This window comes from Brachycentrus maculatus, unplaced genomic scaffold (genome assembly GCF_059751285.1).
Source record: "Brachycentrus maculatus isolate JH-2025_06_01 unplaced genomic scaffold, ASM5975128v1 h1tg000061l, whole genome shotgun sequence".
NCBI lineage: Eukaryota > Metazoa > Arthropoda > Insecta > Trichoptera > Brachycentridae > Brachycentrus > Brachycentrus maculatus.
The window spans coordinates 2,347,539-2,362,384 of NW_028280815.1; the positions used below are offsets into that span (position 1 = coordinate 2,347,539).

Below are 14,846 nucleotides of genomic sequence, written 5' to 3' on the forward strand. Positions count from 1 at the left end.
GTTCCACATGTCCAAACCATCTCAACACACCTTTCTTAATTTTATCGATAATGTTTGTGTCTCAGCTTGGCATTCCTTCCTTATTTCACTATTCGAACATCTATCATACATTTTATCACACATTCTTCTGAGAGATCGCATTTCGACTGCATTCAGTCTACTTTCATCCTTCTTTTGCCAACTCCATGTTTCACTTCCATACACTAGGGTCGGAACCAGGACTCCGTTGTTTACTACCATGGTATAGGATCATTTTTTTTAGTTATTTAATGTAAACACGAATAGTTTCTAGAACTACAGTTGTTCTGAAAAGGTGAAAATACAAACTGTTTGTATTTTCATCAGCTGATGAAAACATCTGTAGTTTTCGAAACTAATCGCGTTTACATGAATATCATGTCCTTCCACAAGGTAAATGCCAAATGAACAAATAAAAATAAACCTACCAAATTTTGAGTGTGTCCAAATACTTGTTTATAAATCTGGGTTTTCTCCACTTAAAAGAGTTTTTTTTTAATTATCTCAACATAGATGAAGAAGAATATGGAAGTCTGAGCTTATGACCTCTCATAGCCTCTCTTAAGCTGTCTGTAGATCTTTTCTTGAATGTTTTTCGCAGGAAATGGGACCAATCAAAATCATCAGGACCATGTAGGTCACTTAACCGGCCTATGACAGGTCATAATTTGAGTAGTGTGGTTGTTTTCAACATTTATTTTCAACGAAAAAAATCAAAAATCGAAACATCGCCAAAAATCAGCGAACGTGTTATTTTAATAGTCATGCATGCAATATTGCATTCTAAATCTATGCTAACATCGTGATTTTTTTCATCGACCTTGAAATATAAAGATTTATTTATACATTTTATTACATGTCGCTCACTCCTTTCAAGAACGTCATAAATCAAGAAACTTGAGTTTTCAGGAGAACGTTTTTAAAGTTTAAAAATATAATACAATGTATTAAAAATAAATATCAAGCCACTTACTGAACTTTTTACTGTGCAACAGATCTTTTTAGGTAAAACCTGAAGGTTTTTTCTCCATTTGAAAAATATTTAGAATATAAAAAAAATTTTAAACAATACCTTTTCTTCAAAATGCAAAAACAACACTTTCTGCCCTGTAGCGGGTAAATATCAAGTTAAAAATATGCCTCTTTTGCTGGGATATAGTACATTTTCTGGGCATTCCGAAAACATGCACCACTGAAAATTGACGATTTTTGATTTATGACGTTCTTGAAAGGAGTGAGCGCTATTTTCTTGTCTTGTTCATACCATATCTCCAAGTGTTGGTACACCTCCATTTCTCACACGACCAACTAACCGTTTTCACACAATCCTCCTAATGACCGCATCTTAATTAGCGAACCGCTATTAATACCTAACAACTTAAATGTCGACTTCCTTTCTATTGTTGCGATTTGATCTGATTCTTTCATTTTCCACGCAATCTTCGAAACATTAAGAAAAGTTTGTAAATCCGGCCAGATTAGGTACTGTGGATTCAAGAATGTATCATTATCTATTTTAACATACTCAACCTATAAAGGATTGTATTAGACTCGTGAAGTGTTTATAACAGCCGATATAATCAATATTTTCATTCGTAATTTTTTTTGTGGAATATTCGCCTTCGTAAATACGCTGTTTTCGTAAGTTGGTAATGAATGACGTCACAGAAACGATGCACTTATTTTAATATTGGTAATATTGCTAAATTATCGGAGGCTCTATTTGTTGATGTCTATGTTCCTTGATCTTATTTATAACTTAATATTTACCCGCTACAGGGCAGAAAATGTTGTTTTTGCATTTTGAAGAAAAGGTGTTGTTTATTTATTTTTTTAAATATACTTAATATGTTTCAAATGGAAAAAAAACCTTCAGGTTTTACCTAAAAAGATCTGTTGCACAGTAAAAAGTTCAATAAGTGGCTTGATATTTATTTTTAATACATTGTGTTATATTTTTAAACTTCATCGACTTCGTTATTTATTAATTAAATCGACTGTGACACGTGTTTCAATGCATTCGGCGATGGAGGCGGACAAAACTCTACCCTTCAGTAAAGTTTAACTTGTAAATTTTAACAGTAAAGTTTAACTTGTGTTTTCCACTTACATTTTTATTAACAACCAACTAGTTTCGGCAACAACCTGTTGCCCTCTTCAGGGTTAAATTTATGACTGACTAAACCCTGAAGAGGGCAACAGGTTGTTGCTGAAACTAGTTGGTTAATAAAAATGTTAGTGGATCAAAAAACAAAGTCTTTTTATTTCTCAAAATAATATATCAATATGATCCACAAAGTTAATGCTTTCAATATTCAAAACATAACTTTCATTGCACTTAACCTTGAGGAATCTTTGGATTTATATACTGAAGTCCTGTGCTATGAGGAGTTCTGTAAGGACGCCGAGTGGGGATCAGGAGAGGCCTCTTATCAATGCTTCTGGCTGCATATTATCGCATGTGTGGTCGCTAACGAGGAAGTGTGCGGTTTCATTCCATCGCTAAGACCACAGACTGCTATTATAATATTCGATTTGCGAGTTAGGAACCGGCTCTTGGATAGTCATTGCCCAAACACTATTATGGATCTCGTTCCGATTTCGGTAACATTCGCAAACCTTGACTTGTCGCGGATTTGCTCAAAACAAAATGTCTGCACGTTCGCGATAAATGATAAATGGTTGCCGATTGCAGTTTCTTCTATTAATAGCTGTTTCGCCTTGAAATTGCGATTGCGAAATTTTCGGTAATATGAAAACATCTCATCTTATGTTCGCTACATTCATTTTAGAGAAACATCGGAAAAAGTAACATAATCTTACAGATATCTTAATGTAGATAAATAAGTTTTAGGGAAAGAAATGTGAAAATCTGGGCATTTTAGGGCGTTAGATCTTTCGTAAGCTGGTTTAAGTGATCACTTTATATAGTTTGTATTGAAAAATAATTATTAAAATTTTGCCATACTTATGATAGTATGGATAAAACGTATAGAACCATCTTTATCATTAATCGTTCAATCGTTTTAAGTTAACTTTTTTGTGTATATAAACTTCACTTAACGAGGACTAGATTCGGAATTACCGTTCCTTCATCAAGTCAACTGTAGTGTGCAGTTAGTACACGATGAGGGAATGGAATGTGAGGGAATGGAATGGTCGCAAAAAGCGAGTGCCGATTTTAATGTCTACCGATTCATTATTTTTTGACATCTCAACATAGATGAAGAAGAATAAGGAAGTCTGGACATTTACAGGGTTTACGACCGTCATAGGCTAGTTTAAGTGATCACTTTACACACGTGTAACATTCACCAACTCTGCCCATGGCCGACAATTACATTATTGAAATTCTTGAAACTTCTAGACATACTCCCAAGCTTCTATATTCTTCTTCATCTATGTTGAGATGTCCAAAAATAATGTAAAACAATAACTCCTAATTGGAGATAATCCAGATTTGTGAACAAGTATTTGGACACACTCAAAACGTTGTACCCGATCAAACAATTTTTATGTCTAGCTTTTCAGGAATTAAGCCCGAGACTTCACATTGTATTGTAGTCCAATGTATGAAATAATGTGTCATTGATATTTTTGTAATGTGTTGTTTCGATTTTAATGTGGCTTTTTCATTGATCCAGGTCCGAAGGTCCCTGAAACTCAGGGGCAGGCGAAAAGAGAAGGAGAAACTCCCCTCCGGCATCACGGCGGACTACAGCGCGTCGTTCTTCGCAGAGCTGGACCGGGACGCCAACTACTCCAACTACCCGCTGGTCGCGGAGACCGAGGACAACAACCACATCATCCTGTCCGAGCTCAAGGCCTCCTCCGTCGTCTGGCGCGAGTCGCTGCTGCAGTCCGACAGCTCGGAGGCGTCGCTCAACTCGCTCAACAACCCCAACGGCGTCGCCAAGCAGCCGCCGAACCTGCCCCCACTACCGCCCAGACCACCGAAGAGAGGGATTCTAAAAGGTCCTAGAGCTTTGAACGCGTCCCCTCAAAATAATGGACATTCGTCTACTGATCAGGCTGATTTTGTTCAAAACGGACAAGATAGTAACCTCATTCATAACACGATGAGGAACGAAGTTATATCGTACCAGAATCTTCCTATGCGTAACGGAGTTTCGGATGACCCGAACTCTCAAAATTTCACGAAGAAAGTGATACATAGCCCGGTGGATGGAAGCATCAAACCGGGGTATTATAACAATTATGGATCACCGCCTCCTATAACGATAACATCTCATGACCAGTACAAAGAAAATGGTAATCCAGCTTGCGCCACATCGCCATCTCCGAGTGCGGACACTTTGACCGATACGACTTCCAATTCTTCGTTCGCCACGCCTCCGTTCTCGATGTCTCCCACGGGAGATTCGGACGGGTTCCACCAGTTCTCCAACTACTTGGATGGAGTGGATCTTCCTCTGCCAGATATAGTGCCAGCCAGCCTTCCTCCGCCGCGGGTGCTGACCATCCAGAGGCAGAAGGCGCCTAGGAGTGATTTCGGCTTCAGCCTGCGCCGCGCCATGGTGGTCGAGAGGCAGGCGGTGGAAGGAGTCAACTGCTCGGACGACGAGAAGGACGGCGTGAAGATGAAGGCCGTGATATTCGCGGAGCCCGGGACGGCCGGCCAGGGACACGAGACAGGGTTGCTACCGGGAGACAGACTCCTGGAGGTCAACGGGGTGTGCGTCGACGACAAGTCCAGGGATGAGATCATCGAGATGATCAAGGGCAGCCACGACCACGTCACCGTCAAGGTAAGACGTCATCACACTCTTTTTCTTGCGCCTTCTTCGAAGGTCATCGAACATCGTGATAAATTTCACTTTATAGTAGCTATTTAGTTCCACATAATTGTGTTGTTTTTTCTATATCCATCCCTCCTTTTTAGGATTAATTTGGCATATATTAATTAAATTTGTGTTTATTTTGTAGAACTTTTTGTAGTTTTAATATACGAAGGATTTTATATAGTATTTTTTTACATAAACATATTCTAATGGTAGTATGCGTAGTAATAGTTATAATGGATCAATTAAATACACACACAAATATATATATATATATATATATATATATATATATATATATATATATATATATATATATATATATATATATATATATATATATATATATATATAAGACACTGCTGACCATTATATAGTTTTTTTTTCAAAAACCATATAAAGTGAATGGGTATTTGTATCTATCAACGAGTCACAAAAATAGCGTAACAAATTTTAGCTCCGGGGACTCTATCGGTTTGGTCGATTCAGCGCCTTCTTTATTAAATTAAAGCCATGGACTCGAATCTGGCAGCTTGCCAATAGTTGTTATCGGTAAACCTTGTTTACATGTTCTCGTATACTAACAAACATTAAAATTGACCTCAAGGAAGTGTTTTTTAAATTCTTTTTACGGTCATGGAAAAATATCATGTAATTGAGTTTTACCATTTGATTTTTTTTCTTAGATTTTCAGGCTCGTAGCTACGTACTCGTAGGTAAAACACTAATTCGTGATTTATAATACGTGAGTTATATGCTTGAACATGTCAAACAAATGTCATTCATTATAAACATTTTCGATTAATTAAAAAAAAAAAAAAACAATTAAAGCTTCTCGTGGTTTTGAGGACAAATGTACTTATAGTTTATTCACAACATTTTATGTGTGTTTGGTATTGCATTTTGGAATCTCAAAGATGAAATTCAGAATTAAATATTTATCACCCTTTCACAGTTGAAGAATTGCTTCTTTAGGGACTTGGAATGTTGAAAATAATAATTTCGTTTGGAAAACATTTTTATTTTATTGTTAAAATGACTTTAATGATTCTAAATAATTCAAAATAGTGTTCTCTTAACTATTTTGATTGGGTTCAAAGTTATGGGAACAGTTTTTCGGTACATAGTATTGACACGATGTCTAGTTGGCACTGGTTAAGTTCATCGTCGCCGTCACCATAGCAAATAGTCGACGTTTAATATCTGATGTAATCTACATTACTTTCACGTTCTCCTTGAAGCACTGTTACACTTACAGCAGTGATATTGTCAAAACCAAATATAATTCAGCCGAGATGAAAACAGCCGAGACAAGCTTACACGTTCGGATATATTCGGATTGGGCCAATTCTCAAAATAGGCTTCCAATGTGTTTGTTTTGAAACGATATTCAGCTGATATCAGATGTCATCTGTCATTGGGTTTGATGGCTGTAAATGTTCGATGTATTGAGAGAATAATATTATAGTGGTCAGAGATCGAAAAAGGGCAACTAAATAGTCGTAGATCATTGATCACGCACATACAGAATAATTGTGATAAAAACTTATTTTTTTACGATTTAACATGTCATAATTTACATTTTGACAGTTTAAACACATACACAAACACACACGCACGCACATACACACACACACATGCACGCACGCACGCACGCACGCACGCACGCACATAAACACACACATATTCATATACCATATTTACACATATCAAAAAGTAAACTGTCATCATTTTTGTATTTAAAATAATAAATAAATGTGACACTAAATAACGTAGAAAAACAAATCAATAGTAAATAAATAATTAAATTTAAGAAAATATGTAAAACAAGAAACGGCAAAAAAATATATATATAAGAACAGGAACATCAACAATCGATATGTTAAAATTTCTCTAAAAAATCATTCATATACCGGACTACTCATCGGACAAACTTAATTAACAAAAAAATGATTAAAAAATGGATTTAAAACGTTTGTCTTGTAATACGGGCTCACACACATAAATGCAATATCATCGAATTCCGAATCAAACTTTCTGATCATATCGTATTCTGATACTTGACAGTCGGTAACATGGCCAAATTTTCCTGCTAACGTTTCACGTTTCTCCGTGGCTGTGCAATGTGCTGTCTGGTGCATTCTTATGCAGATTACTCGTGAAGATATGAAGACAATTCACGCATTTGCGTTTCTACAACTGATTTGAATAGAAATTTAGCAAAGAAATTATCTATTTATCGATTTGGCGTTTAATTTGTAGAACTCCATTTTAATTTATGTATTAATTTTTAAATTAAACACAGATTTTTTTGAGTCTACTTAGTTGTATATATTAAAAAAAAAACACATAAAAATTAATGTTATAACAATTGTTTCGCCTAGTTATGACATTTTCAAACGAACATTGGTTTGAAAATGCCTTAACTAGGCGAAACGATTGTCACGATATAAATTTTTGTGTTTTTTTTTTAAAAAATAAAATTCAACTTAGTAGACTCAAAAAAAACTGTTTGATTTAAAAATTAATACATAATTTTTTTTTTTAAAAATTGGTTCATGGTAAATATTACTATTTCTTAAAATCTATTGTGTCTCGATCTCGTGTTTCGATGCATCGAAACATGTGTCACTATAGATTTAACACGTTAAACGCCATGGGGGGCACCGGTGACCTCGCCTGTGTTGGACCGCAGCGCCATGGGGGCACCAGTGTCCTCAATCAAGAGCTATATTCAAAATGCTTTAACTATGAAACCCATCGTTAAATCTAAAAATTAAATAATCTAAATACATAAAAAAAAACTAACTAACCATCACGCCGCTTCACCGCAGGGGTAGGCAGAGAGAATAGAGCGCCACACCACTCTGTCCTTGCAAACATTCTTCGCCTCTTCCACGTTCATGCATCTCCTCATACATACCCGCCGATTGTTAAGACTTTTAACCTGACCACTTTCAAGTATTTGGCATACCTGATCGTGCCATGTTTTTCTCGGTCTTCCTCTGCTTCTTTTCCCACTAACATTCGCCTCATAACTTTCTTTTACCGTTCTTTCCTCACTCATTCGTTCTACATGTCCAAACCATCTCAACACACGTAAATACGTAAATTACCGATAAGTTTTTTTTGTGAATTTCAAAATTGACAAATTTTAGTGTTGGCGTTTAACGTTTAACGTTTAACGTTTAACGTTTAACGTTTAACGTTAAGAAATAGTGGTATTTACCAAGTAAAAATAAAATTTTATCCGCCTCCGTGGTTAGCACGCTCGGCTACCGTACTGAAGGTCCCGGGTTCGATTCCCAGGGGGGGAGCCAAATAAATATAAGTGATTTTTTCACTTGTCACCGCGGACTGCCACCTGATGCGGGGAGTGATCACCTTTCCTTTGCGTGTTAACGATCAAGATAACACTGCGTTTATATGATGCAGTGCCCTATGTACTATCGGGTGCGGATGAGGGTTTAAAAAATCTTCTCCGGAGAAACCCAGACTTGTGAACAAGGATTTGGACACACCTAAAAATGTTGTCAATCAATTTAGTTTCAACCCAATACAATATAAGTTAGTCTGTTTTTGGTTAGTTGGAAGATATTGTTTTTAGCAATAATCCCGCCAATGTACATACTTCTTTTCTGTACATAGAGTTTAAATAAATAAACAAATAAAGTATGCATCAGCTATGATTTGCGAATAGCGACATGCTCTCCACATGCTCCCGGCTGTGACGAGACGCCATTGCATGGAGCGGTGATGACGCAATCGGAAGTGGGTCTCCATGTCCGGCCGGCGAGGTGACGCTCGGATAAAGCGCCGACCGGAAATGTCCCGTGAACTGTGAACTCAATCTGAGCACGATCGCTGACCGACGCCAAATAAAACCATTTATTTGGGTACTTGTTCGGAAAGAAATGTGTGGCATCTTTTCTGTATTAAATACATATATCTATATAAGTATATAAAAAATCTGCCTCCGTAGTGTAATGGTCAGCACGCTCGGCTACCGTTCTGGAGGTCCCGGGTTCGATTCCCAAGGGGGGTAAAATAAATACAAGTGATTTTTTTCACTGTAATATTTATTCAATATTACCCTGGACTGGTACCTGAAGCGGAGGGCTGATCACCTTTCCTTCATGTGTAAACGATCAAGATAACACTGCTTTTATATGATGCAGTGCCCTATGCACCATTGGGTGCGGATAAGGGTTTTATTATATAAAAAATAAAAACAATTGTATAAGACCACTTTTGAGATATATCATGGCGAATGTCGGCATCTGTTGTAGATGAGAACATTGAAGTTCTCGAAACTAGTAATAATATGCCCTAACTGAGTTTCCCGTGCCGAGGGCACATTTTACATTGTTTAAATAAGAATTACATAATTGACTTTGTGCACTGGAATAGATGTCCATTTTGTCAAATATTGAACATCTTAGTTTAAAAAGATGTTTCGTCTCTAAAAAGACTGAGTGTTTTAAGAATTTTTATTGTAATTTAAAATGAGGCATGCAAATACAAAGTACATTTTTATTGTTATTGGGTGCGCGTCTAAAGATGAGCCAAGTACCAGTATGGGTGTCAGTAGGTCAAGATAATGTTAGTAGATATATTATAATTAACCATGGATCGAACGAACCTCAGTCGCGAATTTAACCCTCTACCGCAAGCGATGCCAAATATGGCTGTGCAAGAGATGCCTTTTTTGCTATGGTGCCTAACAAAACGCGATTCAATTTGGAGCGGAATAGTTTAATAGTCCGCGCAAACATTCGGTTAAGGAAACTTTTTGATTCGACTCTTATTTATCACCTAAATATCTTAATATTGTTATTAAAAAAACATGTAAGTAAATACATTTTGACATCTCATTATAGATTTTTTTAGGAATAACCCTCAAAGCCTCTACTTTCAGAGGCTTGTCAGCAGATAGGATAGTAAGGATTGGGAAGGTAAATGTAAAATTTCATCACAAACACCCAGATCCATTGAAAATACATATTTTTTAAATTAATTTTGTACTTTTTGGGAAATCGAACCCGCGACGCCAGTTAAGAAGTCTAGCGTCTACCCAACTACGCCACGGTGCCTGTCGATGAAGAAGATGGAAGTATAAGTATTTACAGGGCTTACGACCGTCATAGTCTGGTTGAAGTGATCACTTTATACACGTGTAACATTCACTATTCTACCCATGATTGACAATAACACTACTTTTTTTTTGTAAGTCTTCCATCCCAAAAGTTGGGGTCAGCTCTCCTCGTCGGGTCTCCTCAGGTCGTAGGTCCTTCTATCATATACAATACAACGTCACCTAGGCCATGCTTTCGAATCATGTTATCTTCCTGTAGCATCCATGATTTCTTTGGTCTTCCTCTAGATATCTTTCGAGGAAAATCCACGGCAATCGCCTGGTTTATAATACGTTCAGGTTCTCTGGGTCCTATGTGTCTATACCATCTCAATTGCCTTTCCTCTACCTTACTATCGATGTCTGTTACACCCAGGCTTCCACAAATTCTTGAACTCTTTATTTTGTCTCTAAGGTCTGACCAGCTGACCATGTAGGCATTCGCATTTTAGCAGTTTCTAGTTGTCTAAAATATGTACATAACAGTATTGTCCAATTATTGTAACCGCACTATTTACGAAGTGTTGACCTTTAAAGTCCAGCTGGCCATCTAAGCATTCGCAATTCAGCAGTTTCTAATTGCCTAGAGTAGGTTTTATACAGGAGCCATTGAAGAGTGCGGGTCTGACAATTGTTTGGCAGACCTTCCCCTTAGTCTTGGCTGGCATTTTTAGGTCACAAAGGTCAGATCGGAGCTTTATCCGAAATAAAATAAAATCCTACTATACACAGTCGAGAATAGTGTTAAACGCCAAAAAGTCGAGACGTGATATGCCACGAGACCTGGTACTGGATGGCCAACACTAGAGTTGTGTAATGCTATATGAGGAGAGGGAAACCCATTGTTTCAAGCTAAAATTGAGAACATCTGAAATTATTCTGGGAGATTCGGTTACAGCACATGACGGACAATGAAGTACTAAATGAGACTTTTTAGACAAATTGTATTAAGAGTCGGTAACTATTTTAGACATCGTAGTAATTTATCGAGACTCGGTTAAACTTATAGACAAATGATTTTTATTCGGTTAGCTGTATGTATTGATAAACTTTTATTGTAAACTGATTTTTTTTTAGGTAATTTTAACACAGATATAAACGACATCCATAAAAAAAATATAGAGTTTAGATGCTGATAATCTTCCTGGGAATAAAAAAGGATTTTTTTTACAATAATTAGAAGGTGTGTTGAGATGCTTTGGACTGGACATGTGAAGCCAGTTGGTGATAAAAATATGGTAAAACAAATTTATGAGGATGAAGGAGCAGCGGATGACCGAGAAAAACTTGGCACGATCAGGTATGTCAAGTACTTGAAAGCGGCCGGGTCAGGAGTCGAAATAATTGGCGTATGTGTACGAGGAGATGAATGAACGTGGAAGAGGCGAAGAATGTTTGCAACGACAGATTGGTTAGGTGTTCTATTCTCTCTGTCTACCCCTGTGGAGAAGCGGCGTGATGGTTAGTTTGTTAGTTAGTTAGTTTAAAGGTTTTGTGTGATTTTAAATAATGTTATTTTAGAAATCGATTTTTGTATGTAAATTTAAATAATATATCTTTGGGTGAATCTGGAAACGTTTGTTGACAACTCCTTCTAATGCACATGAATTACATTGATAACTAGTTAACGACGAATGTCTCTTTTTTCTATGTATGTACTTTTTTTTAATAATGGGTCTAAGTCTAAACCTATTACCGCTAGAAATAGGTCTGAAAGTGGGTTAATTTGACCTGATAGCGAGGGGTGTCTCGCGTGTCACCTCTGTCTGGCACGCGCGCATGTGGTTGGGTGACCAGTGTGCGTGAACCTGCCCCAGTCACGGAGGTGACCAGTCCGGCCGTGACTCACCGCGCCGGGCGCTCCCAAACCGAGGCACGAGGTAAAGGTCACGCGATCCTGCGCCCCTCAATCTGTGCCGCGTGCGCGCTATTCAAGGTTAACTCTCGTTTTAACTAACGGTACATTTCCACTATACTAATCAGGAATTTTAGCTTGTAACATTGTTACGTTTTGGTGCGATTTAATGATTTCATATTGGTTTAACACAGGATTGGTGACGCTTTGTCGCAAATTTAATCAAGATTTCGATAGAATACAGTAAACAGAACAGATTTGCATTTAAATAAGTCTTTGTGCAGTATTGGAAATGTAACTTTTTGGTGAAAACCTCCACAATTATGTTCTGAGATTTGAAAAAAAAAATTTTATAGTTTGATTTCAAAACCAGCTGTTTAGGAGGGTTTAAATAAAGTATGTACCATAGTAAAACATAGTTGAATTGATACTGTTCCCTATTAATCTTTAATACGTATTTGTTATTACATTGATAAAAAAATCCTTTTTTAATTTAAGTTTTACTAAGTAAATAGCACTATTTCTTAAAATCTATCGTGACACGTGTTTTGATGCGTTCTGCATCATTTTCAAACACCGTATGTGAAGCTATTTTTATTTCGAAACTAGTCGTGTGGATCTCTATCAATGGTCTAATACGACTGTTTAATTTTTAATAATCAACATATTCCACAACGTAAATGCTAAATCATTAAATGATAGGCTAAATTCTTTATATCGTAGTCGTACAGGAGAAAGTGACCAACTACCAAAACGTAAAATGTTCAGGAGGGCCATTTAAGTCACTTTTGCTCGGCAAAAAAATAAACACCAATGCAGTCAGTCATTTTTAACAAGACAATATATTATACTTCCAAGTTTAAAATCCTTTGGGATTTTTTCAAGGCAATATTAAGCTAGTAAGATATCAAATAGTCAATGATCACGTTTTTGTAAAACAATGCACTTGGTCACTTTCTCCTGTATGACTACGAAATATTTAGTATGTAATTTATTTGTAGTTTCTAGACCACCCTATTCTCGGATTATTTTAACACACAGGATTTTTTTTAGGGATCATAGGTGTGACAGATATTTTTCTCATGCGCGTACGTGATACGGGTTAGCGGGGAATGGTGCAGAAAAATGCACGTATCACGTACGCTCGTTTGTGTAGGGTAGTTAAATTAGTTTAACACAAAATATGTAATTTAAAGAGATTAAGACGAAGATGATCAAATTAAATACATATTTGACATTTTGACAATATGGTCTAGTGGACGCACTTTGACAATATCGCTCACTCCTTTCAACAACGTCAAATATATAAAAAAATGTTTTTTCGGGAGATCGTTTTTAAAGTTTAAAAATATAATAAAATGTATTAAAAATAAATACCAAGCCACTTATTGAACTTTTTACTGTGCAACAGATCTTTTTAGGTAAAACCTGAATGTTTATTCTCCATTTGAAAAATATTCAGTATATTTAAAAAAAAAAAATTAAACAATACCTTTTCTTCAAAATGCAAAAACAACACTTTTTGCCCTGTAGCGGGTAAATATTATGCCAAAAATATGCCGCGTTCGCTGGGATATTGTCCATTTTCTGATCATTCCGAAAACATGCACAACCTAAAATTGTCGATTTTTGATATATGACGTTGTTGAAAGGAGTGAGCGATGATATGTCGGGTTTAAAATGCAGCCCGTTTGACAATCTGCATGACGTCACGCGGAGAGTGTGGTGACCCCGCCCACAGCTGGAGAGTCGCCTTCACCGTTACAGCAGCGTGGATCGTCTCTTATTGCACCACTTTTTTAAATGATATATTAACAATTAACATCTGACTGCTCCTACACACGGCAGATTGTTTTCGCGAATGTATTTGGGGCAGGATCCGTTCATTGTCCATTTTCATCAGTCTGTCCCTGTCGAATTTTAGGTATAGAAAATTTTAAGATAATAAAATTCCAAAAAATAAATTAAATGCCTTTTACAACATTTTGAGTGTGTCCAAATACTAGTTTACAAAATCTCATCGTAAGCCCCGTAAATGCCCAGACTTCCATATTCTTCTTCATCTTTGATGAGATGTTAAAAAATAATATGAAAATAATTCCTGTAATTGGAGATAATCCAGATTTTGTGAACAAGTATTTGGACACACTCAAAATGTTGTAAATAAATTATCTGGTCAAATTAAAAGCTTTTATAATAAAAATGAAAACGGGTTTTCCGGCGTTTCTCATGTGTGTGATTGTAATCCAGGATTCGGACCTCACATACTAATATAAGAGTTTCTTCTTAATAAAAAGCTTCTTTACATCTCACCAATAGATGTCTCTAGTGAAGTGCTAATGATTCAAGAACAAGGTTTCTAAATTGGTTCATATAAATATAGAACTTTCAAGAATTTGAGTAGTGTGGTTGTCAATAATGGGTAGAATTGGTGAATGTTACACGTGTGTAAAGTGATCACTTAAACCAGCCTATGACAGTCGTCAGCTCTGTAAATGCCCAGACATCCATATTCTTCTTCATCTTTGATGAGATGTCAAAAAATAATATAAAGGCCTTTTTCACATTAATCGAAAAAAAGACACCAAAATTAAAATACGAATAAAAAATATTATATCACTCATAAGTATAAACAATGAGAGTAAGTCACTCTCCAAGCACAAGAGCTTTGTTTCTTTATTGGGAAAGTGGCCAGGTCAGCAGTCGGAATAATCGGCGTGTATGTGTGAGAAGATGTATGAATGCGGAAGAGGCAAAGATTATGTTCAAAGACCGATTAGTGTGACGTTCCTTTCACTCTGCCTACCCCTGCGGGGAAGCGGGGTGATAGTTACCTAATTTAGTTTCTACATACGAAAGTAGGTGTTGAAATAAACCATTTAAACAACATCTAAAATCGAAGGAATACGAATGATTTAATAATGGGCAGGATCGAATGATCACCCAATCCAGCCAGTGACAGGTTATGTGTCTTGCAAATCCCTGAAATATTAAATCAATAATCCCTTACCGCACCCCAATGGTGCATAGGGCACTG

The 14,846-nt window shown here is 36.6% G+C and overlaps 1 protein-coding gene across 1 annotated transcript in view; it reads left to right on the forward strand.

Annotated features, from left to right (window-relative positions):
• Positions 1-14,846, forward strand: part of Mhcl (Myosin heavy chain-like) — a 186,636-nt gene that overhangs the window by 11,119 nt on the left and 160,671 nt on the right. Inside the window, exon 3 of the mRNA XM_088256444.1 lies at positions 3,663-4,787. Coding sequence (XP_088112570.1) covers positions 3,663-4,787 — 1,125 coding nt within the window. The remainder of the gene's footprint in view (positions 1-3,662; positions 4,788-14,846) is intronic.